This window comes from Cuculus canorus, chromosome Z (genome assembly GCF_017976375.1).
Source record: "Cuculus canorus isolate bCucCan1 chromosome Z, bCucCan1.pri, whole genome shotgun sequence".
NCBI classification, from domain to species: Eukaryota; Metazoa; Chordata; class Aves; order Cuculiformes; family Cuculidae; genus Cuculus; species Cuculus canorus.
The window spans coordinates 68,328,827-68,356,233 of NC_071441.1; the positions used below are offsets into that span (position 1 = coordinate 68,328,827).

Consider the following 27,407-nt stretch of genomic DNA (forward strand, 5'->3'; position numbering starts at 1 on the left):
CACTCCAGGCTGCAAGGATAAAAACTTGTCCCTCTGTACCCATCCTTCCTGGGCACTTACATGACAGAGATGTTGAAGGAGTTGGGGATGTAGGTGGGAGTGGGCAGGTGCCAGCTGCAGTAGAAACCCTTGGGGTAGTTGTTGGACCGGCACATCAGCAATGGCTCCTTTGGGGGAGCTGCCAGGAAAAAGAGAGAGTAATTAATTACTTGACGGGAGGGTGTTATTACCAACTCCTGAACAAGATGATGTCCCTCCACTCTCAACTGCTGCCAGCTCAGGAGAGGACGCAGTTTGCAAGGGGAGCCTGATCTGTGTTTTTCAGCTGCTTGAAGGATCTAGGGGCCTTTGTCCATGCCTGCTCCAGAGGTCCCACATGAGACCTTGCTTTGGACTGGGCTGTGCACAGCAGCTCACCTTCTGCCCTGACATCTTGTCAGGTCTAATGAGAGAAGGGGTAGCAGAATAGATTGGCAGGTGCTGGGAGAAATTATCTTTAAAGCTACTACAGAAACACCGATAGGGAAGAGGTACTGCTCTCTTGACCCCACAGTTACAGCACTCATGGCTTTCTCTGCCACCTCTCCAGGGAGAGATAAACTTCCTGTTGAGGGATGACTCTTCAGAAGACCAGAGGTCCTCAAAGGGAGGAAGAAAGATTGCTTACAAAGAACAAATATTTGAGAAGGAACAACCTGAAATCATCAGAGAAAATTCTGGTGATATTAATGCTTTCAGTAGTGGGGCAGAGCATCCCAACCCAGGATACTGCCTCCAAAAAGACACAGAGGCAACCAGACATGGGACGAGAGCATGTAGCAGGGAGTAGCTTACCTTTGGCCTCATCAGCCAGTCCTAGAGGTTAGAGGCAGTGTTCACACTGCACTCAACTTTCCCTGACATGCGTGCATGCTGTGATCTTTGCAAGGAGCACAGCCAGAGCTGCAAGAAGACTGCAAAATGCCGAGGGCCAGTGCGTGCAAAAGGATGAGATACCTTTCATCTGATAATTTTTTGCCCTTGTAGACCGGTAAAAACCTTATCTGAACTGACACCAAAGTCAGATCCTCTCAGTACCTGGACATTGCATCGCTAAGAACAGAGTTATTAGAGCTCTAACTGTAGCACCTTCGTACAGTACCTCACCATAAAATAAACTCCCTAGGCTGGATGTGCACAGAAGTTCCCTCAGAAAGGCTGTTTGAACATGTGTCTGTCCCTCTTTTCCTTCCTTCATTAGTCCTTGTCCCCATGCACCCAACCAGGATGTCCCAGGACATACTGTTCTCTCCAAGAAGAGATTTTTGCAACAAATCTCTTTTGTAGCAGAACTACAGCCTTAGCACCAACATTGCTTCCCACCACCTCATGATTGTCCCGGCAGTGCTCCCCTTACATAGGTCACTGCTCTACTCCCTGTCGCTGAGGCGGGTGCCTTACCCTCGGCCATTACTTAACATGAGATGAAAACAGAATGCAGTGCTGCAAGAGCTCAGGGAGCACGCCCAGGGTGGGAAACTCTTTCCACCGAGGGCTACAAGGGCAAATCACAAGTCTCACAGCACCATGCATGCAATGCATCTGGCTATGAAGCAGCTTATATTGATGTCAGTGTAGAGGAGACACGCGCCAACCTAACGTCCCTCTGCATGACGTACCAGAGAAGGGAAGGGTGCAGCAAGTCAGCTAACGGTGCCCTTGGTGCACCAGTGAAGCCAGCAGCACCACAACAAAACTTCAAGACTTTAATGTGAAATGGGACAACCCTTGCAGCCATGCCTGTGCAAATCCCCCTTGCTGCACACAGCCTGGCAGAGCTGCTGGTCTCCAGGAGATCTGCTTACATGCAGCCTGCACCTTGAAGGTGTAACATGCTTGGAGTTGGTCTTGCTCTGCTCAAGCTGTGGGTGTCCAGTGGCTGATCAGTGCCCTGATGGGGAACCGCAGCCCAACTGTGCCCTCTGGAGAGGGCCAACCCAGCTGGTTTGCCATAAGCATGGACTGCCAGAGCGGGCTACCCATTGTCGGAAAAGAATTACGGATTTTGCTAGAAAAGATTTCTGTGGGGATGCCACGAGCTCCAGCTGCAGCATCCTACTGCAGTCAACAGGGGGGAAACTGAGGCATAGGGCTCAGGGCTCGCACATACATTGGTATGGCAGAGCTAGGGAGGGAGCAAGCAGATAGGAAGAGAATCAAGAAAAGCAGAGTCAGGAAACAGGGAGCAAGGAGAGGAAGAGGGACAGGGATATGAGGGGGCCAGCCGGGAGAGGAGGCTGTGCCGGTCAGCATGCGTGTTCCTCCTAATGGCTATTTCAGCCTTCAGCCAGCAGACGAAGGCCAGAGCTTGGTTAATGAGCCTCCCAGCTAAATTATTCAAGCAGACCCTTCACAGCAAAACAGAATGGCTAATCATAAGGCCAGAGACAAGGGACTGATCCTCACTACGGCTCCATCCTCCTCCTCTTCTTCTCCTGGCGGCTCCTTAACCCCTTTCCTGCCACACAGCCGCCCTGGGGTGTGGGAGTGGACACACGGCAGCATCGCCCTTTGCAGAGGGCAACGGGATTGGGCGTGTTTTGGGGTTCCCCGGGAGGTGTTTCAGAGGGGTGCAGGGGACGTGGGGACAGCCTTTGGGGTCCGAGCGACCGCGTGGTGGCAGTGTGGGCCCGACAAGCCGCGGTGGGGCCTGGAAACGCTGCACTGGGGGGAGGATGCTGGGGATGCCGCCCTGGACCTCTCGCACACCTGCGGCTTGTGCTCAGCTGTCCGGTACGACACCAGGAGCCAGACGGGAAGCTGGGTGGAGGCACCAGGAGCTTCTGAGAGCATCCTCCAAGTCCTGCAAGTCTCTACTCAACAAGGAGGCTCTGCTCTACCTGCAGATCCCCAAATGCCGCACTGCTGTTCAGCCGGAATTAGTCCATCCGAGGATAATTTAACGCTGTTGTCTCCAGTATTACGCTGGATGTGGCCTTTGGTGATCTGTGCTAATCTGTGCTAATTCCTCCACCGAGGAGGCTGAGGCTGGGTCATGCCTCCAGGTTTAATTTGCTGGGAGAAGGGGAGCTGCCCAAATGGCCTCCTGCTTCCATACCCATTCCGCAGCAGCCTTTGAGGATGCCCCATTTTCACAGCCTTGAATGCCTTGAAGATCCTGTTCTCTGCCCCGGGACTGGGACCACAAATGCCCCCAGAGCATCATAGAATAGAATAGTTTGGGCTGGAAGGAACGTTAAAAGATCATCCCATTCCAACCCCCCTGCCATGGGCAGGGACACTTCCCACCAGACCAGGCTGCCCAAGGCCCCATCCAGCATAGCCCTGAACACCTCCAGGGATGGGGCATCCACAGCTTCCCTGGGCAACGTGTGCCAGTGCCTCACCACCCTCATCCTCCACCTTTCATCCTCCTGGGGAAGGGAGATAAAACGACCCCCATTCCTCTGCTACCCTAGGAAGCTTCTTCACTTCACTGTAGCTGTTTGAAGCCTGTCTTGCCCAAGACATTGCACTCTCTTCCAGGTCAGCGACAAGCTGGCTTGTGGGGACACTCCTGTCACCTCCATCTCTCCAAAACACCATCAGACCCAGGGCCATAGGCATTTTGGGAGGAAGTTGTCATCCAGCTGCCCCACATTCCAACTTGATGGGTATGAAGTCCTGCCATGGGAGAGTGCAGGGCCAATGTAATGTGACACTCAGGGCTGTGACCATGACACCATGCAGGTAACCATGACCATGACTGCCAGATGCCACAAAGGAGAGGGCTGCATTCTCAGCTGCCATAGTGCACAGTGAGAGCTGGTTTTGCCCACCCTGCTACTGTGCTGTCCCCAAGCTGGTGGCAGGGTCTCCATCTCTCTATGGGTGGCTTGCAGCCCTGTTCCTCTCCACTCCTCTCCCAGGAAAGGCACTTGCCGGCACAGCTCATCCTGCCCATCAAAGGCTCTTAAAGAGAGCAAATAAAATTGCAGGCTCCAATCGATCCGGCGCTCCGTAATGCTGTCTTTGGAGGTGGGCCAACCCGTCAGGCTGATCAAGAGAGCAAGAAAGCCAGCAGAGGAAAACAAGGAGCATTAAAGGCTTTATCTGCCCTGAGGCTTCGGGCAGTGCCTCTGGGCGTGGGGTGTCCCACTCTAACCTCCTCCATCCTCCTCTGGCTGATGTCCAGCTCTCAGCCTCTGCCCGACCCCCGAAACAGCCTGAACCAACATATTGCCCCTGCACAGGCATTTCTCCCTGGGATCCTGCACGCAGCCTCCCTAATCCTTGCAAATATTTACTTCGCAGTCGCCTCATTAAGCTGCTGAACTCTGTAAAGACAGAGCTCCTTTCCGTTCACTGCAAACAGCGCCTGCCCTCTCTAATCTGTCTATTAACCTCTCGCATGGCAGGAAGCCACTTCTCCCACGCGTTCTGCTGATGTCCTCTCTGTACACCCGATGTATTTAATGCCCAGTCGTGGTGGTTTCCCACTGGCATGGGCTGCAACCAGCTTTGCTGCAAAAGCTTGGGGCAAGGGCTTGCACCACAGCCGGATACATCCCACCTGGGCATGCTGCTTGCAAGCCATAAAATGCTCCAGAAAAATTCAGAGCTGTGACAAGCAGTGAAGGCTAGTGCCCGCACCATCGTCTCTGCAGACCCTGCAGAAGAACAGTAGCAAGGACAGGGTTGGATTTCCCACCTCATGCACCAGGCTTTGCATCCATTTGATGGATGTCTCTCTGACTTTTGGAAATAGCTGTTACATGACCTGCTCCAGTATCTCTGCTCAGCTGGAGAAAACAGAAGTGGTCCTTAAGGATGAAAGAGCTTTGGAACCATCAGCAGAGACAGACATTCCTGTCCCCCTTCCCATCTCTAAAGCCCAGTTGTCCTTGTACCCTAAGTCCCATTGCACAGTGGGAAAGTGTGACCAATCCATTTTAGAAACCACTAAAAATGATCTACAATAGCTTTTCCTAGCCCTGCTAGGTCATGAGATAATGGACATTAAAACTGTGGCATTTTTATATATAGAAAAGTTATTTTAGGTCATTTTTAGAGGTTTCTGAACTGGATCAGTTATAATTTTCCTCTCCTGCTGAGGACTGAATGTACTAAAGATGCCTTGCTCCACAGGTGGAGTGATATAAAAAATAGTGCTAATAAGAGTTTTAAGAGGCCTCTCAAACATTTCTGTAAGAGGTATTTCTTCTGGTGCACTCAGGGCACATTCAGGTGCTGGGCTGCTGGGGGATACCGACCCTACAGTGTGCTTGTGGTGTCACCTGCATAACTCATCGCCCCAGCCTCGGGTCTGTAGGGTCCGTGACAACACCATGTGCTTGTGCTAGAGCTACAGCCGTGACACAGCCTGCCTGCATGTTGGCAGGACCCCTGTGCTGCCTCACACTGAGGGACAACCCCAGCACCAATGCTGTTCTGCCACCAGAGTCCCACCGTTAGTGTGCTTTCCTCTTCCCAGTGCTCACAGAAGGATCACTGCTCCATCTTTTGCATGTGTCTAACAAGTCCTCCATGTCCTCCATGTCCTCAAATGATGACCTTCTTCCAGACTACAGCTACAACCTTGCAGGCGGTGGGTATGTGCTGATAAGTGAAAAGACACCCAAGTGACTGAAAGTAAAACTGCAGAGGTTGGAGGGCACAATGGAGCCCTACTTGGGTGAGTTGTGCCCTGAGCATGTAGGCACACATGCCCAAGAGCAGCATGCCCCACACGTCTGCACACGCACCTGCGTAGATGCTTTTATTATGCACAAGCTGGATGCAAGCATGATGTATTCTGTATATAATGCTGCCTTTCTAAAATTGTCTGTGTACATTAGGCTGGTAGGAAAGAGCAAAGATAAAAAAAGATAAATAAATCACATTTCTACTGCCCAGCAGACCAGGAGAGCATCTGCCTGCCATGCACCACCTGTGCTGGAGTGGCAGCATGGCTATGGGTAGGGACGGTCCCTTCCAGTGTTCCAAATGTTGGGATATAGCGGTGTCTTGTTGCTGGAGAAAGGGAAGGAGGTGAGGCTCTAGTTATGCTCTTTTACCCCTTGACCAGGTTGTTCTTGGATAAGGGTGAGGTTGAAGAGAGGTACAGAAGACAGTGGCAGGGCAGTGTGAAGGCAGGCAATGCTCCCCTGCACTGTACTTCTACACAGGCTTGAGATCATAGGTTGCACTCTGTGAATATCATATTCATAACCACTGCTTCTTCAAGAAGGATTAAGCAACTTATTTTTAAAAAAGGAATGCAGCAAAAATCATGTGAGAGAGAGTTAAAGAGTCCAGGGACACAAGATGAGACAGGCTTGTCCCTCGCTGGCCTCCTGGGTGACCTGGGTAAGAAATGGAGACAGGGTTCAGGTCTCTCTCAGTTAGTCTAAGCCACCTCAACCTTAGCAAGGGACATTTTCAAGGGGACGTTTGTACCCCTTGAAATTAGACACGAAAGATGTATCCCTCTGGAGTGTGAACCATCCCAGCTGAATGCAGCAGAGATGCCCACATTTAGCCATCTCCTAGCCCAGCCCAACACCCTCATGCTGCAGCATCCCCCTAGGAGCTCCCAAAACCGTCACAGACACCTGTGGCTGTAACCAAAATCCCCTAGCTCCGCTGCTATCTGGGAGCCAGTTCCTCAGCCTCAAAGAACAAGAATTTATTCCCCAGAAGGTGTTGGAGAAAAGGGTGGACTCAGCAAAAGATAAATTTCGTAAATGCTCTGTTTTACACTGATCAGGGCTCATAAACCAAGGTATGGATTTTCTCATTTCCCTTGCAGAAAACTCAGAGCATGCATCGAGAGGCAGCGCTGTAAATTTTTGGGTGAGGCATTACTCATAGATAAAGAGAGAACTCAGAGCCCCACTTTAAGCCCAAATTATGTTGTAAGCGTGTGGCCCTAAAAGCAACCTCATAGCAGGACAGTGCTATAACAGGCTCACCAGAGTTTTTTTCACCCTGCATGACATGAAGCTGTGCTATTCACAGCACAGCAGAGGTTCTCTTCAGTCCTGACAGCTCTTAAGCCTCCAAAAAATTAGCAAGCAAGCCTGGTTAAGCAGTGAGAAGAAAGAGCAAGAGGAGAGGAGCACTGGCAGCCTTGGCACGGGCTGGGGTGGCAGGCTGGAATCCAGAGGTGCTTCCCAAGGTTCAAGATACTGCAGGAAGTGATTCAGGCAGGTGAAACCATCAGGCATCCTGCACCCATAACAGATCCCTTGCTCACAGCTGCAGAGTGGACTCCCTCCAGCAGCGCTGGTGCTGGGCAGCAGGGCAATGCCTGCACAGGTCCTTCGAGATTCCACCCAGCGCATTGGAACCCTAAAGCCATCCGTGCTCCTGCAGGTGATCTTGTCACCATGGTCTGCGATGCTGGGCTGGATGCCTTAGGGACCAACATGCAGCAAGGATACTGGGTGTCTCCAGCCTTTGCATGGGATCTCACCACAGTGGAGAGTTCCTCTTAACCCCCGCATCCTCCATAGTAAACCAGAGAGCAGTTTTGTTCTAAAACAGAGTTAAATATTGAACAAAAGAAAGCAAATCTGTTATCTGGGATAATTGGGAGTAAATAAAACATTTAACCAAACCAAACGCAGCTGTTTCTACTTGGAGCCGGCGCAACAGCAGGGAAGCCAGCTCAGCTACTTCGTGTCCTCGTTACGGCAGCTGATTATTGTTTTGTGTATAACGGTAGCACCGCCAGTCCTCAAGCAAAGCCAGGGCCCATGGTGCTTGATGTGTCACACCCAGGAGGGGTACACCAGCAAGGCAGGACGTGGCAGCATGGCGAGTGCTCCGCGCACGGGAAGCCCTTTGCAGTGCTGGGGTTTGCTCTCCACCCAGAGAGTTCACCACCAGGCCGGCTTTCCTCCCCCAACACCTCTGCGAGGGGATTTGCATGTAACATAAACCATTTCAGAATCAGGTCACTGGTTCGCACATAGCCCCAGGCAGTAATGACCAAACCTCCTTACAGGCTGCTCTGGGATTTAGCTAGCCGGGCCTCCATCCAGCTCCTGGAGACCTGAAGAGTGGTGTGGGGTGAGGGACTGTGCAGCTCCCAGGAGAAGGTGCCGGCAAAGGCAGCCAAGGGAGGCTGCAGAGATGGAAAGTGCATCCATGCCCACAGCTCGGGGCAGGAGCACCCTAGGGTGCCAGGCTGCTGTGCTCAGACAGCAGGGAAAGGGCTACAGCGCCTGTGGGGAAAGCAGGGGGCTGATGTGCTCTTTGCTCTCTCAGTGCATCCACTGCTGGTGCTTGGAAAACAGAGCTTGATGTTGCTGCAGCTCCCACCCAAATGCTGTGCCTATCCATTTTAAAATTGCCAGGAAGGAGGCAGGGCATGAGTTGCAGGGGATTTTCCAGCCCCTGTCAAAATATTTTCTTCTTCCAGAGGACTGTTCTCCTCCATATGGGGCTGGATGCACCATGCCAAGGTAATGCAAGGGGCAAAATGCTTCCCAGCACCCACATGGATTGCCCAGCAGTTGCTCCCTCACCCCAAGGAGCTTATTATCAGTGCACATAGGAGCACATCACAACCCTGATCTCCACAGAGGAGAAGCTGCCTTCCTTGGCACCCCTAGATAAAAGGCTTTATCAGAGCAGTCCAAAACTTCTCTGAAGTTCTGCTCTGCCCTGTCTCAGCCCACATCAGCTGTGAGCAACACACAGCCCTGGAGCCTGAATCTGTGCAGAGACCTGGACGTCTCTTCCAGGAGCTCAGCTGGAAAAACTGCCAGCCATAAAGAGGGAATATCCCTGCCTGCTGTGTGCTAGAGCAGTGCTTTCCCTAGCTCAGCTGTGCAGGGGGCATGCGGGGTGCCCCAAGAGCTTCCCAGCAGCTTCTGGGGAGACCAAGAGTCTGAGCTGTGACAGGCCACTGCCTCCATACCTGCAGCTTGCAAGAGAGAATCTTTCCCTTTCTTAGCTCCAGGCACAAATCCCCTGCGTAATCTACACCACGCAATGCCTCTGCCACCTCTACCACCTTATTTAAAGGCCGCAAGAAAGCAATCTGTCTTCCTAGCCTCTCCAGATGGAGAAGACAAGGAAAATACCAGGTGCAATCAGACACAACTGAGACCATAAGCAGCCACACACCCTCAGCAAAGCTATCCCACCAGAACTCATGGAAGTTGTATACTTCTCCAAGAGGAGCCTCTGAAGGGAAGCTACAAGCACTTTGTCATGTACCAAGCAACAAGCTAGCCATGACTATTACCAGCTATCTCTCCCAGTGAAGGAGTGTGGGTTGCCTTGAACAGCCAGAGGCTCACCAAAAATGCTGCTTCTTGCTTCATCCCTCTTGAGATGCACCCTGCATATCATTCTGCTTTCCCAGGCTGCTCTCCGCTCTACCTTGGTGAGTGGGGTACCTGCTTGTAGACAGGTCTTTCCATATGGAATGGCGCAGAAGAATTAAGAGATTTCTGACTGTCTGGAACAGGGAAAGGGATATTTTGGAGATTTCTTCTCCTACCTGCACAGGAAGAAGAGCTGATAGGAGTAGTTAGTAACCTGACATACCCCTCATCCACCTTCTTCTTGCTCCAGCACTGACTTTTGCAGGAAAAGGTCCTTCCCTTCAGCATTTACAGAAAATCACCTCTCCTCTTTTTCTCCCATGTTTTGCTAGAGGAAATGCTGCAGGCTGGCTCCTATTCCCTTACTAGGCAGACTTCATGGCCCCCTCCAGACTAGTGTGGCTGCTCCACCTTGGATTCAGGTGGGACAGGTGACATGAAAGTGGCCATCTGCGTGCAGGTGCCTCCTTGAACAACAGGTGTCTGCACGGACAGCAAAGCCACTTGTTCATCCTTGAGCTGACCCTGTGTCTGGCCAGGATCACATCCCGATTTGCTCATGCAGACTCAGCATCCCCCAGGCACTGACTCACGTCTTTGGGACTACTCTTCTTACACCACTACTCTCCTGGCGAGATGCTACGCCACTCTGTGGGGCTAATCTGCAGCCTGTACCTGTCTCTCAGCCCCAGGAACTATGCAGCCCCTTCTGTGCAGGAGCCTTAGTGATGGCTTCACCCGGCTTTGTGTCATTGGCACAGTACTGCAGGGAAACCAAATGTAGGCACCTTGTGAAAATAGGTGGAATGGAACCAGAAGTCCCTCAAGAGGTGCCAGAATTGAACTGTAGAGACCTGACACAGGACGATAAGGAGCCTCATATGGCTTCTTTTTGTGCTGTTCCAAATGTAAGTCCACACGAGATCCTGCGGCAGCAACCTGCTTTCTTGGCATGTCTAGTGAAGCCCCGTGGCCCATCCCACATGTCTTTCTACACAATACATCCTCAAAAATCACAGCACCAGGCTCTGGTAGGGGTAGGGCCCAGATGAACATCCCAGATCTGGTTGGTGGTGCTGCTCAGGCTGCCCAGGGATGCTGCTAGCCCATTAATGACACGCATAAGGGAAGAGGCTCAGTTTCCCAGATATGAGGTCCCCACATCAGTCTTTAGCTGTCCACCCTCTGGCTTTGAGAAGACACCAGTCAAGTGCACCACTGACAGCAAGAGAGTCCCCATCTCAAGCCTAAATCCTCCCCTGTGCTGCTGGTACCACAGGGTGTAGGCAGCAAGGAGAAGGGAGCCCGACTTTAGAGCATTAGCTTCTGCAGCTTACTCAAAGGGCATCTTTCAAGTGGACAAAACCCAGGATTGTGGCATTTCTAGAGAGGATGGGCTGAGATACTCAGGTAACACCTCTGCTTTCTTTAAGTATGTCTTTTTTGCATCCTCAGGCCTGACTCAGGCCCTGGCCTCATTCTTATCTTACACCAATGAGATCCTTGGGGTGATGTAGGTCACACAGCCACAGACTTAACTGGATTTGGAAGTAATAGTTGCATCCTTATTTCAGCTGACTTCAAGGGAGGTCCCATTACTCAGCCCATCTGTAAAGAAACTGAGCTAAAATAGGGCTCTTTTCTTTTGGAAAATGATGCTCATCTTCCTCGAATCCTGGCTACACACTTAAATCCCCACAACTGGCAATGAGCAAACCCTGTGAGATACTCCTGGCATGCCCAGCCAAGGGTAAGTGGAACAGAGACCCCTTCCCACCCATGTGAGAGCCCACAATTTGCAAAACAAAGAGAGAAGCATAAACTGACTCCGTTACTCACAGCGACTGTTTTCACCTGCTCAAATCATCACCTGCAAAATCTCAGCAAGGTTGTTTGAATTTTCTTCCCTCCCCACTTCCCCTGCCTCTGCTCTGCAGCAAGAACCTCACTAAATTTCCTTAATCTCCCCTTTAGGTCATACGCTATCTTCTAATCCTTTGATCAATTTTCCTTTGGACTCCCTGTAATTTATCAATGGCCTTTTAATAACGAGACCCCCAGAAGCAAATGCACTTCTCCTGAGTGCATCGGCACAGAGCAGTGTTGAGAACAGCATCATTGCTGGTCCTGCTCTGGCCGCAATAACGTGGATGCTCAGTGCATCCTGTTGCACCTCATTGAAAAGAAGCTTTTTCACATCCTCTGATTTGCTTCCAACAAAAAAAAAACAAACAAAAAAACCCAAAACAAATAACAAGCAGTAATTATGATAAAAAATATTGTCATAAATATTTTAATTCTTTCCCTAGGGCTGGTGGGAACCCCTAACACAGTGCTTCCCCAGGTCAGACAACTCTCCTGTGAACAACAAACACTAGAGCTGGGGACGGAGTGGTCAACTGGAGGTCCCCAAATCTCTTCTTGGCAGGGCGAGGGGGCAGGATTCCAGGACCAGCAACAGGCACAGGTAATCCGGGCGCTGCTGCTTTTTTTGGTGGGGGGATGCACTGCACTGTGTGTGCAGCAGTACTGCCCACTGCAGTAGGAGACCTTCAAGAGACCTGGGGCAGAGCGGAGAAGAGATGACAGTGCTCAGATGTCCCATACCCCGCCGATGGGCTGGGACTGATGCTTGGCTCTGTTGTGGTCTCTGTAAGCGGCTCAGTCCAGGATCAAGTTGTTGGGCAGGGAAGCCCAGGCCTGCTTTTTCTTCCCTTGTCTTTCTCACCCCCTTCAACCTCAAACAGTCTTGGACTCTCAATAAACTGTTGTAGGGGCTCCAGGGGATTTCAGGAGGTATTTGATAGGATTTTAGCAGACCTGAAGCGTGACTTCATAGGGATAGTAGGGGTGGGGGTGGGGGAAATACCCTAGAGCTTGGAGTGAAGCATTATTAGAGTCACTGAAGGATTTTGTTGTGCTCTCTGAAGCGTTGCACAGAAAATTGCAGGAGAAGAACAAGCCTCATGGTCTGGACCTCGCCAGCAGCAGAACGATGCTGTGGTATCCTGGCTAATGTGAGCCCCACTGCCCTGTCATGCACTAGGAGCACACTGCTGCTACATGTACTGCAAATGCCTCCTTCAACATGGACAACTCTTCCCTTGTCTCACACAGTCAGCTCAGCAGCCTTCTGAGTTGAGGTGAGCAGTGGGGACAGTCTGAGAGCAGTAGCTCAGCTGTGGATGAGAGCTGCAAGGATGTGCTGCGGAAAAACAGAGCAGTGCAGTCTGATTTTACAAAAATACCTTCCCATCCTCTCCTGGAGCAGGGAAAACAGCTCTGGCTGGTTAATGCCAATGCAGTTAGGTCTGTCCCATGGCATACATGTCACTAGCAGCACAGAAAGAAGGAGGCATGCCGGAGGTGGAGAAGTGCTCTGATGCTGCCAAAGTTCCTGACCTTTCCAGCAGTGACCTGCTCAGGATCCAGCAGAGGAGGATTTGGGGTTTGTCTGCAATAGGTAGATGCCAGAAGCACAGCTTGGTACCTGCCCTGTGCCCAGAAAGTTATTCACAGGCATTTTGGGAAAGCAATTCCTGTAGCAGCACCCACAGTGTTATGGCAGAGCAGCTCAGCCACAGCCAGCATAATAAAATGCAAATTACTTTTGAGGTCATAGCTCACACATAGATCTTGATGGCTGTGTCTCCTGCTTTCTGCACTAATATGGGCTAGAAAGGCAAGAACTGGGCAAGGACCCGGAGGGCAGATGCACAGTCTTTGTTTCCGCTCCCCATCCCAATGCTTTACTTGGACCCATGGGGAAGTTTGTAGCTTGAACGCAGCCCTCGCTGTGAGCCAAATGGGTTGCAAATGTATTGGCACGTGTTGTGTCATCTGCAGCGTTTAATAGGATCCATTTTCCAAGGAAGGGGAAAAGTAAAGGACAAAGAAGAGGGGAATGTTGAAATCTGTGAAACAAACGTCCATCACCCCTTCCAAAGCACTAAACCCACGGCAATAGATTATCTATGAAAGGCTGGTCTAGAGCAATAATCTGCAAGGGCTTCTCACAACAATGCAGCTGGATTCAGATGTCAAACCAAAATCCTTAGCACTTAATACCTTCAAAGCCTGTACAATGAATGGATGCGATGCTGGCCCCAGTGGGGTTATTGGGAGATTTGTGTCTGATTTCACTAGCAACCCCATTAACGCCCTAATTCCTGCTGCCCTGGGAGAAGGCAGAGGATCTCCCTGCATGGTGACACCTACACCATGCCTCAGCTTTGAGACATTGCAGGAGTTGTTTTCCCATCTGGTATTTTCTGCATAGTTTGGGAGAAATGATAAATGGGAGAAAAGCGCCCTATGCCACCTGACAGCTAGGGAAACAGGAGGTACAGAGCAGCCAACAGATGGCCACAGAAGATGGAGAGGCTAACTGTCGGTGCCTGCTAAATTCCTCATCCCTGCCCGCCTCTCCCCATGCGTTCTGGTAAATCCAGGTACTCCACCCACCTCTGAATGCACGTGAGCACTGCTGGGCTCAGCAGCCATGGGTGGCTGAGCTGCCCAAGCCCCCAGCTCCCAGCCCAGCCTCAGGCAGGACCGGGAGAGCCCTTCTCACCCGCCTGGCTTCCCTGCAGCCCAAGCAGATGTTCTGGGTCCTGTATCCTGGGACAGATCCCAGCTTGATTTATTACTGGACATGACTTCTGGAGTTTGTCAAAGGCACCCGCTCCCCCTCCCCTGACTTTCCCCACACCCTTCCCATTTTATTTTACGTTCACTTTGTGGTCTCCCCACCATAGCTTGCAATAAACAGAAACTCATTTCCAGTATAAACAACTGCACACTCTGCCCCAGCAAGTTGCACGACCCTGCCTTTCCCGCTCCCCACCCCTCCCTGCTTTGGGCTCTGGGAAAACAGTCTCTTCCTTCTGCTTTTTTTCACCCCCCACCCTCCTGGCCCTTTGCATTTTTCTTTCACTGAGATTTATAACGTGCCAGCCGGAGCCGGAGTGGTCTATCCCACTCCACGTCACGTACGTGCTATTAAAAGTAACTCTACCAATAGACCTCGGTAAGGAAAGCTACCCAAAATCCCAAAGAGCTGGAGACAGGAGCAAGGCACTGCCTGAGCTGTGGGTTTATATCCAACATAAGGACGTTGGCTTCAGCATGGCCAAAAGCCTCCCAAGATGTGGGATGCCTCTTGAGGCATGAAACAGGTCAGAATTTAGAAAACTGGAGGCATAGTCTCAATTCTTGTGCACTGATGTGTGTGGACAAGACTGTAGCCAGTGCTGGAGGAGCTGCTGGGCAGCTGTTGGGATAAGAAGGCTGTTAGAGACCCTGTGCTATTCATAATCCAGAGGCATTAGTGCTGATGGTGTTATACAGGTGGATGTGGACAGTCGTCTGATGGGAGGTGTGCCTGGGCAATAAAAGGGACCTACCTGCAGCTGCCTGAGGCTGCAGAGTCCTTTCCCCATATGGCTTTAAAAAATGCCTTCCCATTGACCACTCTCGCTCAGAATCTGTTTCTCCTCAAACATCCATAAGCTCATGCTCATCCAACCCGGTAACCTCCTCCGGGTCCCTTTTCCCTAGTGATGGTGGTGTGCAGAGCAGATCCTGCGATCCCCGAGAGCTGAGTCAGGAGGGCTGCCAGCAGGATCAAAGGACAGCCCAATGGGACCCAAGCCCAGGGAAATATACTTTGCAGGGAGGCTATGGAAAGCTGGATGGATTCACCTCTCCAAAGGGCTGGGCTGACAATCTCAGGGTTGCCTTTATCCATCTTTAAACACCTAGAATGGAGGTGGCTGGGCCAAGCAGGCTGTCTCTGCTCCTGCTGTGCTCGATGGGGACTGACAGGCACATGGAGAGGGCAAATCACCAGCTTGCATTCAAGCCTTTCTTCTACATGGGATACACAACTGTCTGCAGTGTTTTCAAGGCTGTACATGGAGTGTAGCCAATGTACTTGCTAAACCGTGGTGGCTGTGGCTCCGCAGTGTGCTTAGTGTGCTCAACCCAACATCATGATCCTTTACCTACCAGCATGAACCAAAGCAGATGCAGGCAAAGCTATGCAGATTCAACCACAAAAGGAGATGAACATTTTTGACACATGGGTAATTAAACCCTTGAAGCACTTGCCAAAGCCTCCAGTGGATTCCCTGCCACTGGAAGTCTTTAAATCAAGGCTGAATGCTTTCCCAGCAGTTCTGCTGCCCTTCAAAGTGAGATTTGTGCGGGGCACTGCCCTGGCAGGTGATGGCAGTAGTCCCCTCCTCATCTCCCTTGCATCCAACATCAGAGGGATGCCGCAGAGGATGCACACACTTGCCTCTGCCTGCAATGAGAGGACAGTGGGGTCTGTCACTTTGCAGAGCTCAGGGACAAGGCTGTTCGGCTGCAGCTCCATAGTTGCAGTTTTACTCTCTATTACCCTCTCTCTGGGACAAGTCTTCCTAAGACCACCAGTGGTTAGGAGTTAGTCATTTAATTCAAGGCAAGAAGCTGGTCAAAGCAGTTGATGGTTTCATTTTTTGCTGGGAGATTAAAACAAACAAGGAAATTAGGTGGGTTAGTGGTAATCTGAACCCAAGTGGTTTGGCTGGAGAGTATCCCAGTACTGCAAACTGGCCTCTAAGAGAGTTGGAAATATTCTTATCCACACTGTGGATGATGCCTGACCTCAAGGTCATGGTACTGTTGGCCAGTACTCAGTAAGAGGAAGGCTTGTGCAGCCTCAGATAGTTGGATTTTGGCTGCTTGAGCAGCAGCTCTATTAGTTTAACTTGTTTGGGGTTTTCCGTGTTGAAATGGGCACCATGACAGGGGTGCCCAAGCATGGAGATCCTGCTGGAGGTCTGCAAAGCACTGGCAGCACTGCACCAGGAGTTCCATGCCTGTAAGAAAGTTATGCTAATTTGGACCACCATCCTCCCACCTCATTTATGGGGATGTTAAACCCAAATGGCTGTGCAGAGCCTGAGAGCAAGCAGAGACTGAAGTATCACAGTACAGAAACCCCACACGACGCACCAGGGAGCTCTGGCCACAGCTCCTGGCATTTGCACACTCCCAGCAGTGTCAAAATTTGCACTTAAACTAGAGGGTTTGCCACCTTCTCTAGTTCTCAGTGAGCAGCTAATACTGATCAGGTCTGTATTACTCCTGGAAAAACTCAGTGGGCAGGATGCAGGCTGAATCCCTATCTCCGTTCACCCACTGTAATGCACGGATGCGCAGGGTTGAGCCTTGCATATGACACATCCTGTTTAATGCGAGTACCAGGCTGCTGGCTCGCTCCAGGGAAGCCATGTCCTTGATGAAGGAATCGCTCCAGGTGGTTTAAATATCCTTGAGCAGGAAGGGATTCTAATGACAGAGGCCTGGTAATGCAAAGCCACCTTGGTACGTTCTGTGCTGTCTGTGCTGCCGGTCCTACAGACGGTCTGCCCATTACATTTGCTGGGAAAGCTGAAGGGCACAGGAGGTTTCCTCTGCAAAATGCCTGATCCCCATGGAAGCACAGTAATTGGGAAGAAACACTCATTTAGAAAAAAGCACAAACCAAGAGAAACCCTTCTGTTACACGGTGAAACTCATTTTATCTTGATGGCTTGGCTATTATCTTACATCATGTCTCCATTTGCCGTTGGCATGGCATGACACAGCTCCGTATCACAATGACAGAAGTTGGTGTTGTAGGTGACTGTACCATGGCATGAGAGTTACAGCTGGATACAAGGAACTGTATGGGTCTGCCGAATCCCTCAACAATAAATCCATAGCAATGGATTAGCTGTCTAGGGAGATAGCTTGTAGCATTTTATCACCCCTTCACACCCCGTTGGTAATAGAACTCTTGGTATGAAGGGTGGCTGAAAGACCACTCTTCTCTCCCACGAATACACAGGTGAAGCTGTCACCAGCTGGCTGGAGCACCTTAGCCTTTGCTTTGTCCACCCAAACTGAGTATCCTCAGCGCAGTTAATCACAGCAAGCGTCAAGGCTGGAGACAGCTGAGGCCACTGAAGCTCAGCACAGCTTGCTGACCCTAGGGAGGAATGCAGCTGACTCACACCATGGGAATCTGACCTCCACTGGGCCCCTGCCACTGGCTGAGATCACAGATATCCATCTCCCAGCACTGTGGCTCCCTGCAGTGCTGCAAACAGTCCAGCTTACCCTTGCGGGTCACAGCAGTTTGAGCCTCTAACCTCACTGGCTGCAGTGATGTTCTTCAGGCATCCTGGTGCACACTGCACACCCCACACAGCACCTGCACCCCTGTCCCTACCCACTCAGGAGCATAAGCAGCAGTACTGACTCTCTCCAGCATGATATTTGCAGCTAGGAAAAGCTCCAAGTGTGCCAGCACTGGAGCTCTGCTGCCTCTGGTTCTCCTCCAAGTGACCCACAGGGTCCTGTTAGAGCTGTTGTTATGGTGATTTTTATTTAAATCAGTATCTTCCGTGTTATCCCTGAAGCACTCACTACTAATAACTTCTCATCTTCCCAGGATGCTTTCAGTTGTGGTTAGATTTGCTTTGCTCTGCACAGTGCTATAGGCTCTCATTACTTCTCCTTTGCAACTCCTCTGTCCACGCCATGACTCTGCTTTTACCTCAGGTGCAATTCAACTTCTCTGGTGGTCACCAACCTGTGAGACTCCCAGCTGGTATTTAAGTTTCCAGCCACCATAATGGGAGAAGAAAGCCCTGAAAAAAAATCTCATATCCAAAGTATTTTTTCAAGGCCCAGGTGAGAACCAATAAAACAAATCCCCAAGCACCTGGGTTTAATAGCAGGTTCAGGTCTAGCGCGTGGCTCTGCAACACTCCTCATTACTATTTGTACATCCTTGGTCTGCATTTTTTGGCTGAGTAATTGTGTGAGCTTCCCTAGGGAGAACAGGGGTTTGTCTGGCTGGTGTTTCTCATTGCAGACCTCGAAAGAAGTCTGGGTCACTTGGTCACCCGCATCAGCAAAAAGGGGAGGGGAAACCCCCAGGCACTGATAAGATCCTGCTAAGAGCACAGTACATAGAAAAATGTCCTGATTTTCTGACAACACTGAATTTACAAGAATAAATTCTTTCCTGTTTAATCTAAGCAAGTACGAGTACTTTCCTACCAGAGCTGAAAGGCTTGGTTGCTCTTCCTCACGTACAGCTGTGGCTCAGCCTGAGAGCCACAAGATGACAGTCTCAGGGCTGAGGACCTACACGTATGAGGCATGGCCCCAAGTCAGCCAGAGACAGAGCCCCATAGGGACATGCTGCAAAGCCAGCCCTCGCTGCAAAGCAAGGTATTGCTTGTGTGTGTTACAGACCTTTGTAGGAACGGCCGGTTGAAATGAAGCATCAGCCACCATCTCACTTCCTTTGTCTGCCCGGGCTACCCCTCCACCAAATCCCTTCCCAGCAGCTTCCTTCAAGGTTGTAAAAGCCAAAACCAACAGAGGAAAAAGTGAGGCAAGAACCCGTCATCGCAATGGCAGTTCAACATGTTACGGATTTCCCATGTCAAAACAATGGATCAAAACTTGTGCTGCTGCCCAGGCTCCAGAAGGGCACTGCTGCTCCTGCCCATGGGTTATGTTTGATGAAACTGAGTTAGTACCGCATTTATCTGTCAATTAGGAACCATGAAACAGTTATTAAATAGAGTCAAAGCCCTCCTTGCTGCTCTCTTGGGCAGTGCAGGAGACACATAACAGCCTGTAATGAAGCATTAAGCAGCAGCAGTTTTGTTTCTGATAGGATTGGAAATGATAAGCCAGCGAGGCATGGCTGGATGGGGAGAATGGGTCCACCGCTCAGCAGCCATAAACTGGTAGCTGCTACGGGGAAGATCAAGACCAAAATTTCTGTCCTCTGTCCTGGATAAATCTCTGCAGGACTGCTGTCTTGCTGCCTCTGCTTGTTGGGGGAAAAGCAAGGGCCTGAATTTAATTACCAGTTTTTCCTGGTGTGGCTCTGGGTGATTACTGTGGAGCCAGGAGGGCATTCAGCTGTATGCAGAGATGTTATCCCAGCCCCAAGGAGAAAAAAGGCTGGTTTGAACAAGCTTTAAGAGACAGGCACCAGGTTGTCCATAGGTATGAAGATAATGTAGGTGCAATCCACTTTGCAGGCCACCAGAGTCCAGCGGATGCTGTCACTGCCCACCCATCAAAGATGCACTCCCCTAGAGGCATCCTTCAGTACACTGGGACAGCTGGAGGCTGAAATTTTCATCCAGTTCAGCTCAGAATGCCCACCTTTCATCATGCCCAGGATTTGTCACAGAGCAAGGCCAAATTCTGGCCAGAGGATGGTGGTCCTGCAGGGAGGGAGATCCCAGGGAGGTGGAGAGCATCATTCTAGCACCAGAAGGGGCCGAAGTACACAGTCCCAGTGCCACTGGACACATTTATCTGTCCCCTTCCTAACTGTCATGTCTCAGGGCTTGTTAAGCCCTTGCTCTGCCCTGGCAGCTCTGCACCCATGCCAGACCCAGGATGCCCAGAGGGTGTTTGCTCACCCATTCACAGTTGGGGACCCATCCCCTCCCTAGGCAGTGCTGGCAATGTCTGTTTGCAGCCAAGGGACCACCCAAATAGGGATGGAGCAAACTATCCTACCATCACCTCACCCCAGCAAACACTAGGGAAGTGGCCATGCCAAAGAGTTTTGTGCATTTGTGGCTGCTTTGCAGCCTCCTCGCTTCCAACGGAAACATGACAACAGCAGCAGTTTTTTTTCTTCTAGGGATTTTAAATAAAAGGTTGAGTTTCCAGGGCTTTCTGTTTTGGAGCTCCTTCCAATTTCATTTAAACCTCATCAAGCAAAACCAGAACAAGCAAAACCTTGAAACCAAGCACTTAATTCTCTTAACTTCCTGATTCACCAAAAATTTTCAGCTGGCTCTGACTTCCAGGGCATTTAAGTTGCCAAGGAACAGCGAAACCTATTCATTTCGCCTTTCTGGGCAAAACACTTAGAATCTGAGAACTAGCATCTCCCAGTGCAACCAGGGTACCAGCTAGTTCCTTCTCCAATTGCCAGCCTTCAGATTGCAGGAGGGAAATGCATTGTGGCTATACTCCGGCTCATGACAAGCCAAGACAATCCACCCCAGGGATTTTGAAGAATGCTGGTGTCTGCAAGATATTAAGGGGCTCCTGGACAAGCTGCACCACTGTACCACTGTGTCCTGAGTCCTGCCACCATAGCATCCCTGCTACATGGTCTGCAATGCCTGGCCTCAAGGCTAAACTATCTCCTTTCCTTCCAACCATGTAGAAATGAAAGGGAGACCTCAGCCTGGCAAAGATCTGAGCTCTCCCTGCATGGAAAAATGTAGCTATAGTAACAACTCACTCGGGGCTGCAAGACAATGACTGATGGACAGGTTTCAGCATGGCAGAGGAGAGGGATGCTGGTACCCTCAGGGTTGGGGGGAGTAAGATGCTGGGGGAAGAGCGTGGGGGAGGACACAGAGATGGGCTCACTTCCCAGGCGAAGCAGTCTTTTCCTGCACCCTCAACCCCACTGAGTGCCCATGACCTGCTCAGGTTGTACCAGTGTGAGGCTCTCTTAATTTCACAGGCAGATGAAGACTTGTTAAATATTTATTGCTACCAAGTCAACACCTTCACCTTGCCAAGATGAAGGTTCTCAGGAGATGGCTTAAGCAGGCATGTTGCCTCTTCAACCCATCTGGGGAATAAAAAGAGAGAAAAACATGAAATGGCTTGATAAACAACAACTGCTGTAAAAGAGAAGCAACCCAGAAGATGGGAAATGCATAAAGCCATGTCTGCAGAGACTGGCACACCCAGTGCCTCTGCTCATCTCTACATTGCAAGCTGCTCCCTTGAGCTGCCCCGGGTAGGATTTACATCTGTGCACCATGGTGGGCTGCTGATGGCTCACAGGCAGCATGGGAGCCTGATATCATCTAGGCTGGGTTTCACTCCAGATCGTTGGCAGGCTTGTGTGCAAGCCCCGGTTGTGGTTTGGTTATCAACTGGTAGAGCTGGCATGGTGCAATAGGGGTGGGCTGGGGAAGGAAAGTTGTGGCAGGGACAGGAGAAATGGCAATCTCTGTTGGTTCTGGGCAGACAGCTGGAAATTTCCCACCCCCTCCCCACCTCAACCGTGCCTACAAGATGGCAAGGAGTGAAGGCCGTGCTGGAAAGCGGCACATCCAGCACACCAACATCAGAACAGGGAGTAAGGAGGAACTCGTGTGGTTTTGCCCCCTCTAGCCCGAAGAGGATGCAAAATTAGGGCCAAAGGCAGCCAAGAGTCCTTAACAAAGCACCTACCACCCTCAGGTCCCTGGGGACCTTGGCCTCCACAGCCTCACTGCAGCAGGATACTGCCCTCGCTGTACCTCTTCAATAAACAAATAGAGGCCCCGGGGCTCCTTAGGGATCAGCCTCTGCTTTCAGAAAGCAGCCAAGTGGCAAAATGAGCCTGGAACCTGCTGCCAGTGCCACAGAGCTGCTCAGCCAAGAGATAGTCCCAGGGCAGGGAGGCAGAGAGGGAGACCCGTGGGGGCTCTTTGCAGCAGTAGAGAATGGGGTCTGCAAATACCTCCATCCCGTTGTGAGCACACTCCAGCTAGCAGGATGGACTGCTTCATGACCAGCTCTTGTATGCCTGCTTCATACCCAGGAGGGATTCTAGGGATAAAAGGAGGGAAGGCAGCCAACTCCTCCTCCCGCACCTCCCTGGCTTCCCTGAAATTTGCCCAAGAACAAACTCTCAGGGATTAGCCATGGCCACATCCTGGTGAGAACAATATTAAGGGATTATGAGATTAGAAATACCATTTATGCCGAGAGGAATAACTCTAATTCTTATCTGATTGTCTACAGATGTCAGCAATCAAAGTGCCTCTTTCATGCAAAGCAGGGAGTGCTGCTGCTGGAGTGGTAGGTGAAGGCAAGTTGGCCCACTCCTAGCACACAGAGAGCCAGCTCTTCCTAGCCAATACGCACCCCTGACTGTGTCTGGCAACAGCTGTCCTTATGTATAGGATGTTAGCTTCTTTCATGAGGAAAAGCTGCCTGGTAGGAGCCCTGTGCTGTGGCTGCATCTCCCTCATGTCTCTACCAGGCTGTCCCACCCCATACACGCTCACTCATGCCTACTGTGAGCAAGGTGCTGGTGGAGAGGCTGTGGTGGTGGGGGATGATTTGCATGCAAGCAATACCATCCCGAAACCCCACATCAACAGCTCAGTTGCAAGCCCACCACAGCCTGTTAGCTACCCTGGGCCACCAATTCCTTCTACCCTTGTCTGTGTCCCCATTAGCACCTTAAGACTAAGATGTGGCGCCATGATCTGCAGGATGCATGGCATACTTCAAATGATGCCTGGCCCTGCTTTCTCATTTAGAGCTCAGATGGTTTCAAAAAGAGATGAACTAACCCAGTCTCACCCATAACTGGTATGCTGCCCTGCTGCACTCTCAGGGCCTGCCTTACACCCAGTCGGAAGGAGTTGGGAGTGCTGGAGCTGGAGGCAACATAGACAACTCCATAGCACGACTGCTCCCAGGCTGGCTGAGCACTTAGTACCAGGTTGCCTAGGGAGGCAGCTCCTAATGGGGCAGCCCAGGAGGCTCTGCCTGGCCATTAAGGGAGGTAAGTGCTTCTGGGTGCACTGTGCCAAGCTCCTGTCTGCATGCTGCAGGCAGAGATTCTTGAGGAGCTGCTCCCAGCTCCCTCCCCACCACAGTTTGATGACACATTATCTCCAACCAGTTCCTCATCAAAACCCCTCACTTCTGCCAATCCCTCCTTCAGATCATCTCAGGAGCTTCCTCTCCTTTGGGCTAATGTCTCACATGTTTTTTCCCCCCTGCTGCCCTTCCCCCTTCCCACCCTCAAGCCTTCTCATCACATTTTGGTCCATTTTTCTTTTCTGCCTTCCCCATGCCTTGCAGACACTCCAGTGCTGAGCCTTTTCCACTAAACTGCTCGCTGCAGCCTGGCTGGGAACAAGGTGCACAAAAAGCTGAGGTGTCTGGGAGCTGGGATGGGGCAGGGAAAGAGTGGTGCTGCTCCAAAGCTCTGCTGCAGGCCCTTCCCTTCCCAAGCACCTTGCTCCAGGGTGATCATACACAACCACCCCCAGGACCTTGCTTAACTTCCCCTCACTGTCCAGAGCAGCTCAGTGCTGCAGGGAGCACAGCTGGCTGAGACACATGGAAAGTCACCATCGTGCTCATCCCACCACTGTCCCACAGCATCCATGCACCAGGTGTGACTAACTCAGTTTAGACCCACAAATAGCCACTCTGCCTTCCTTCATCCCCCTCTATCTTTCAGGTGAGGTATCAGCACCCCGTACCTCAGAAGACGCAGAGGACAAGGGCCACAGTATTGGGCCCATCCTAAGTGAGGACATGCAGCATCTTCTGAACACCCTACAGACTGCTGTGCTGCGGGTTTGTTGTCATAGCCTTACTCCACACCTCCAAACACCTGAGTCACATTATTTGACGAAAGAAACAGCCACTGTGAAGCTAAATCTGCAAGACAGGGATATGGACCTTCCCTAACTCATTGACATGAAGGCCACGGGAGAAAATTAGTTCATCTCACCTGACCTCCTGGGTTGCACACGCCATTACATCCCTCTGTTACCCCTCTACTGAGTCTAATAACCCGTGTTTGACTGAATCATCTTTCAGCAAGGCAGCCAGCCTTGCTCTGCAGATAACAAGCGACAGAGGAGCCGCCAGTGCTTTTGGCAGTTTGTTCCGATGCTTAATCATTTTTTCTATTAAAAATATGAGCCTCATTTCTAATTTGAACGTGGCTGCACTCAGCTTCCAGTTATTGGCTCTTGTTATGGCTTTGTTTGCTGGTTTAGTACCCAGTATCTTCTCTGCTTGGAGGTAATTACCAACAGGAGTCAGGGCATCTTTCCAGGTCCTTTTGAAGCCACAGAACAGATTATTTTAAGTCTTTCTCCTTATGGTGGTTCCCCTCTGCTCCCTTTGCTTCATTCTGCACTTTCCTGGTGTTTCAAGGTCCCTCTCAAATTAATCCCCTCATAACGTCCCAGGACCAATCTGCGAGGAGGTAAAACTGCCTTCTCATCAGACATACACAGCACTTGGCAGAGGTGGCTCAATCTTGGCTCCTAAAGCCCCAGAACAGGCTTGTCGCAATACAAACTCACAGTATGGGTCATCTCCGTCTTGGCACCCTCCTGCAGGAGGTATCTTCTATGCTTTCTGCAATTTCTCTTTTTTCATCATGATTAAGCCCTGGAGGTGCATAGCAGCACAGACCTCTCACTGCCACCAGCCTCAGACAGCTGCTCTATTCATCCCAAGTGAGAATCACCCCCAAGGTCTGCTCTGATCCACCAGTCACTGGGGCACAGGGAAGCAAGGGAAGGGAATGCAGCAAAATGATGCCTGCATTGATTATGTGTCGCAGCAGCCTTGAGAGTTTTTTAATGTCCACGAAAAAGCCCACCACTCTTTTTCATGTCTGAACAAAACCCTCAGCACCCTCTGCAGGCTGATGCAGCAGCCCTTGCATCACTGCTAATACAATGCTGTCCCACTACGGCAAAAATTCCACCCAGATAAAAAAGTGGCACATAAAAAGCTGGCAGATAAAAAAGTGAGTGGTGTTTCCCTTCACAAGTCTTGGGAGGCAGTAGGAGTGTTGCTGGTGTGCTTACACTGCTCAAGCAAGGGAAATATGGTTTGTTAAAGCCACATGTCACCACCAGCGACTGTAGCAAGGAGCAGCCCAGTGCTCCTGCACGGTCCCCACATGCTTTGCATTGATGTGAATGGTAGGAGTGGCCATGGGACCAGCTTCCTCCCTCCACGCTCTCTTCTCCAGGAAGAGTGCAGTGGTTTGATTTTGGACCTTATTTCACCACTTATGTCCAATGCAGCGGGTCAGCTGCAGATATGGGATTCATCCTTCCCCAAGCTTTGTGGCTCTCTCTCCCTATTGCAGAGCAGGAGCCACTGCAGGGACGCAGAAGGGATGCAGAAGTAAACCCACACACCAACCAGCTCTGGCTTGCTTAGCTGGGCAGCAGGAAAGGAGGAAGGTTGTGAGGGAGGGCTGGATGCTGGAGGCTGTGACAGAAAGGGGAGCATGTATGGAGGCTGCCCTGAGCAAACAGACACCTTCAGGCTGGTTGTCCTGCTCCATGATGCAATTCAGAGGAACCCAGTCCTGTGCTACTGAGGTGTGCTACTCTCCCTAGGTGTGCTGCAGTGGGAGGGAACCCTGGGATGTTGTGAGGGGTGCAACCCAGCATATCCCAGCTGTGAAGTCAGATAGGGTGGAGAGGGCAATGAATGACCTCTAAGCCCAGCTGTGCGACTTTGGGAAATCACTTCCTAGACTGTGTCTCAGTTTCCCCTTCTGCCTTTTTGTTTAGGCTCTGATCCTCCTTCCTTCCCAACAAGTTGGAGCTCTTGTCCCCAGCAAAGAGTGGAATGGCAGGTGACAGGGGCTGCCCTGTTGCCCCAACACAGCACTGGAGTCCAGGTCCCTTGGTTTTGGTGGGGTGAGGGAGGAAGAGAAGGAAGAAGCTGATAAGGAAAAAGAGCATTTGCAGAGCGCATCTGCACCTGGTTGGTGACTCAGGAAAGTCAGACATGGAGGGAAGGGTAAGCAGCTTGGGCCCAAACTCAGGAAGCAGAGGAAAATCCTATACTGGAGGACTGAGCATTAGGAAAACAATCAGGAGCCAGGGGTGTGCCCAAAACAGTCAGAGACTGTCCATGCTAGGATCCCCCCTGTAAAGTAGCCACAGACATATTCACATTCAAAGCAACAGGGCTGCCTGCTGGGCCATGCAGCCACACCACCGTACATATAAGGATGCTGAAGCATGTGGGCAGTGACGCACAGGTATGCATGAGCAGGTCATTGTGCCCCAGGTCAACATCTGCACAAAAACATCTGCACAGGCACCTTCCTGCTCAGCTCTCCCGGCACTGTGCTCAGACAAATGCCTGTACAGCACTGCATACTCTGGGCTCTTGTCTTGCCACAGGGATGGCTTTGGGAGCACAAGCCACCTTGGTCATTTTCCCGGAAGAAATGCATGTTTGTACTTGTAGGATATGCCATAAGCATGTTCTCCACTATCAGAGGCAGCTATTCCCAGAAAAAAATGAATGGCACCATGTCAACTCCAAAGACAACACCACATGATGAATCCCAGCCTGTCTGCCATACGCACAACGTATTCCAAAGCTTCCTGGCTCCAGCCTGTTGGAGTCCCCAGGCACTAGCTTGGACCAACACAGATTGCACAGCATCCAGAAAGCAGCTGAAAGACAGAAAGCTACTCATAGCCCTCTGCTTTGTTCCCTCACTGCCCTGTGCCCTGCTCCATCTCCTGCACCACCAGCAGTCGGTCTGTCCACTCTGGTACCTGGAAAACTGGCCAGGAGAGGAATGAATAGCCTGTCATCAGCCACATCTGTACTCAGCAGGCCACGCACAACTCCTGTTGGTGCAGAGAAGATCATCCCAAAGAGAAAACAAGCAGCCGTCACCCTAGGGATGGTATCATAAACCATTTTAATAAGGCATTTTGCTCCCCCTCCCCAGCATCTCAACTCAAGCAAATACTGTCTTGTTTAGTTGTCAGCAAATGATAAAGACCCCCAGGGAGCAGAGGAGGGGGAGAAAAGGGACATCTGTTTAGAGCATTTCTACTGTGTGGGTCTCCCAGGCTATTTCTATCTCTTCTTGTCAAAATTTATCAACTGCGTAATTGTTTAAACACAGCATTAAAGTGCTTGGAGCAAGAGCAACTGGAAATTGTCCTGCAGTTGCCTCTGGTACTGATGCTGACAGCTCGGGAGGGGACCAGGGAGAGAAGGGATCCATCGGGCATGGGAACCCTCTGACTCCTTTTCCAGGGGGAGACACCACCCCACCTTGCTGGCAGAAGGAAAATAATCTCACTATATTCCCAGTGCTCTTTCCTGCTTTCTAGACCCAAGACTCCTCCCTCACCTCCTTGCCCTGACCTGCTGTTAGCACACATTTACTCTGCTAAATTATTTACAGCAGACACACTGGCTCAGGAAACCGTGGCTAATGGCAATGCCTTTCACGTTGAA

The 27,407-nt window shown here is 51.0% G+C and overlaps 1 protein-coding gene across 4 annotated transcripts in view; it reads right to left on the reverse strand.

Moving 5' to 3' along the window:
• Positions 1-27,407, reverse strand: part of CNTFR (ciliary neurotrophic factor receptor) — a 215,172-nt gene that overhangs the window by 23,639 nt on the left and 164,126 nt on the right. For all 4 annotated transcript variants that reach the window (XM_054055156.1, XM_054055158.1, XM_054055157.1 and 1 more), the window contains one exon: positions 61-178. In XM_054055156.1, the coding sequence (XP_053911131.1) occupies positions 61-178 (118 nt within the window). The remainder of the gene's footprint in view (positions 1-60; positions 179-27,407) is intronic.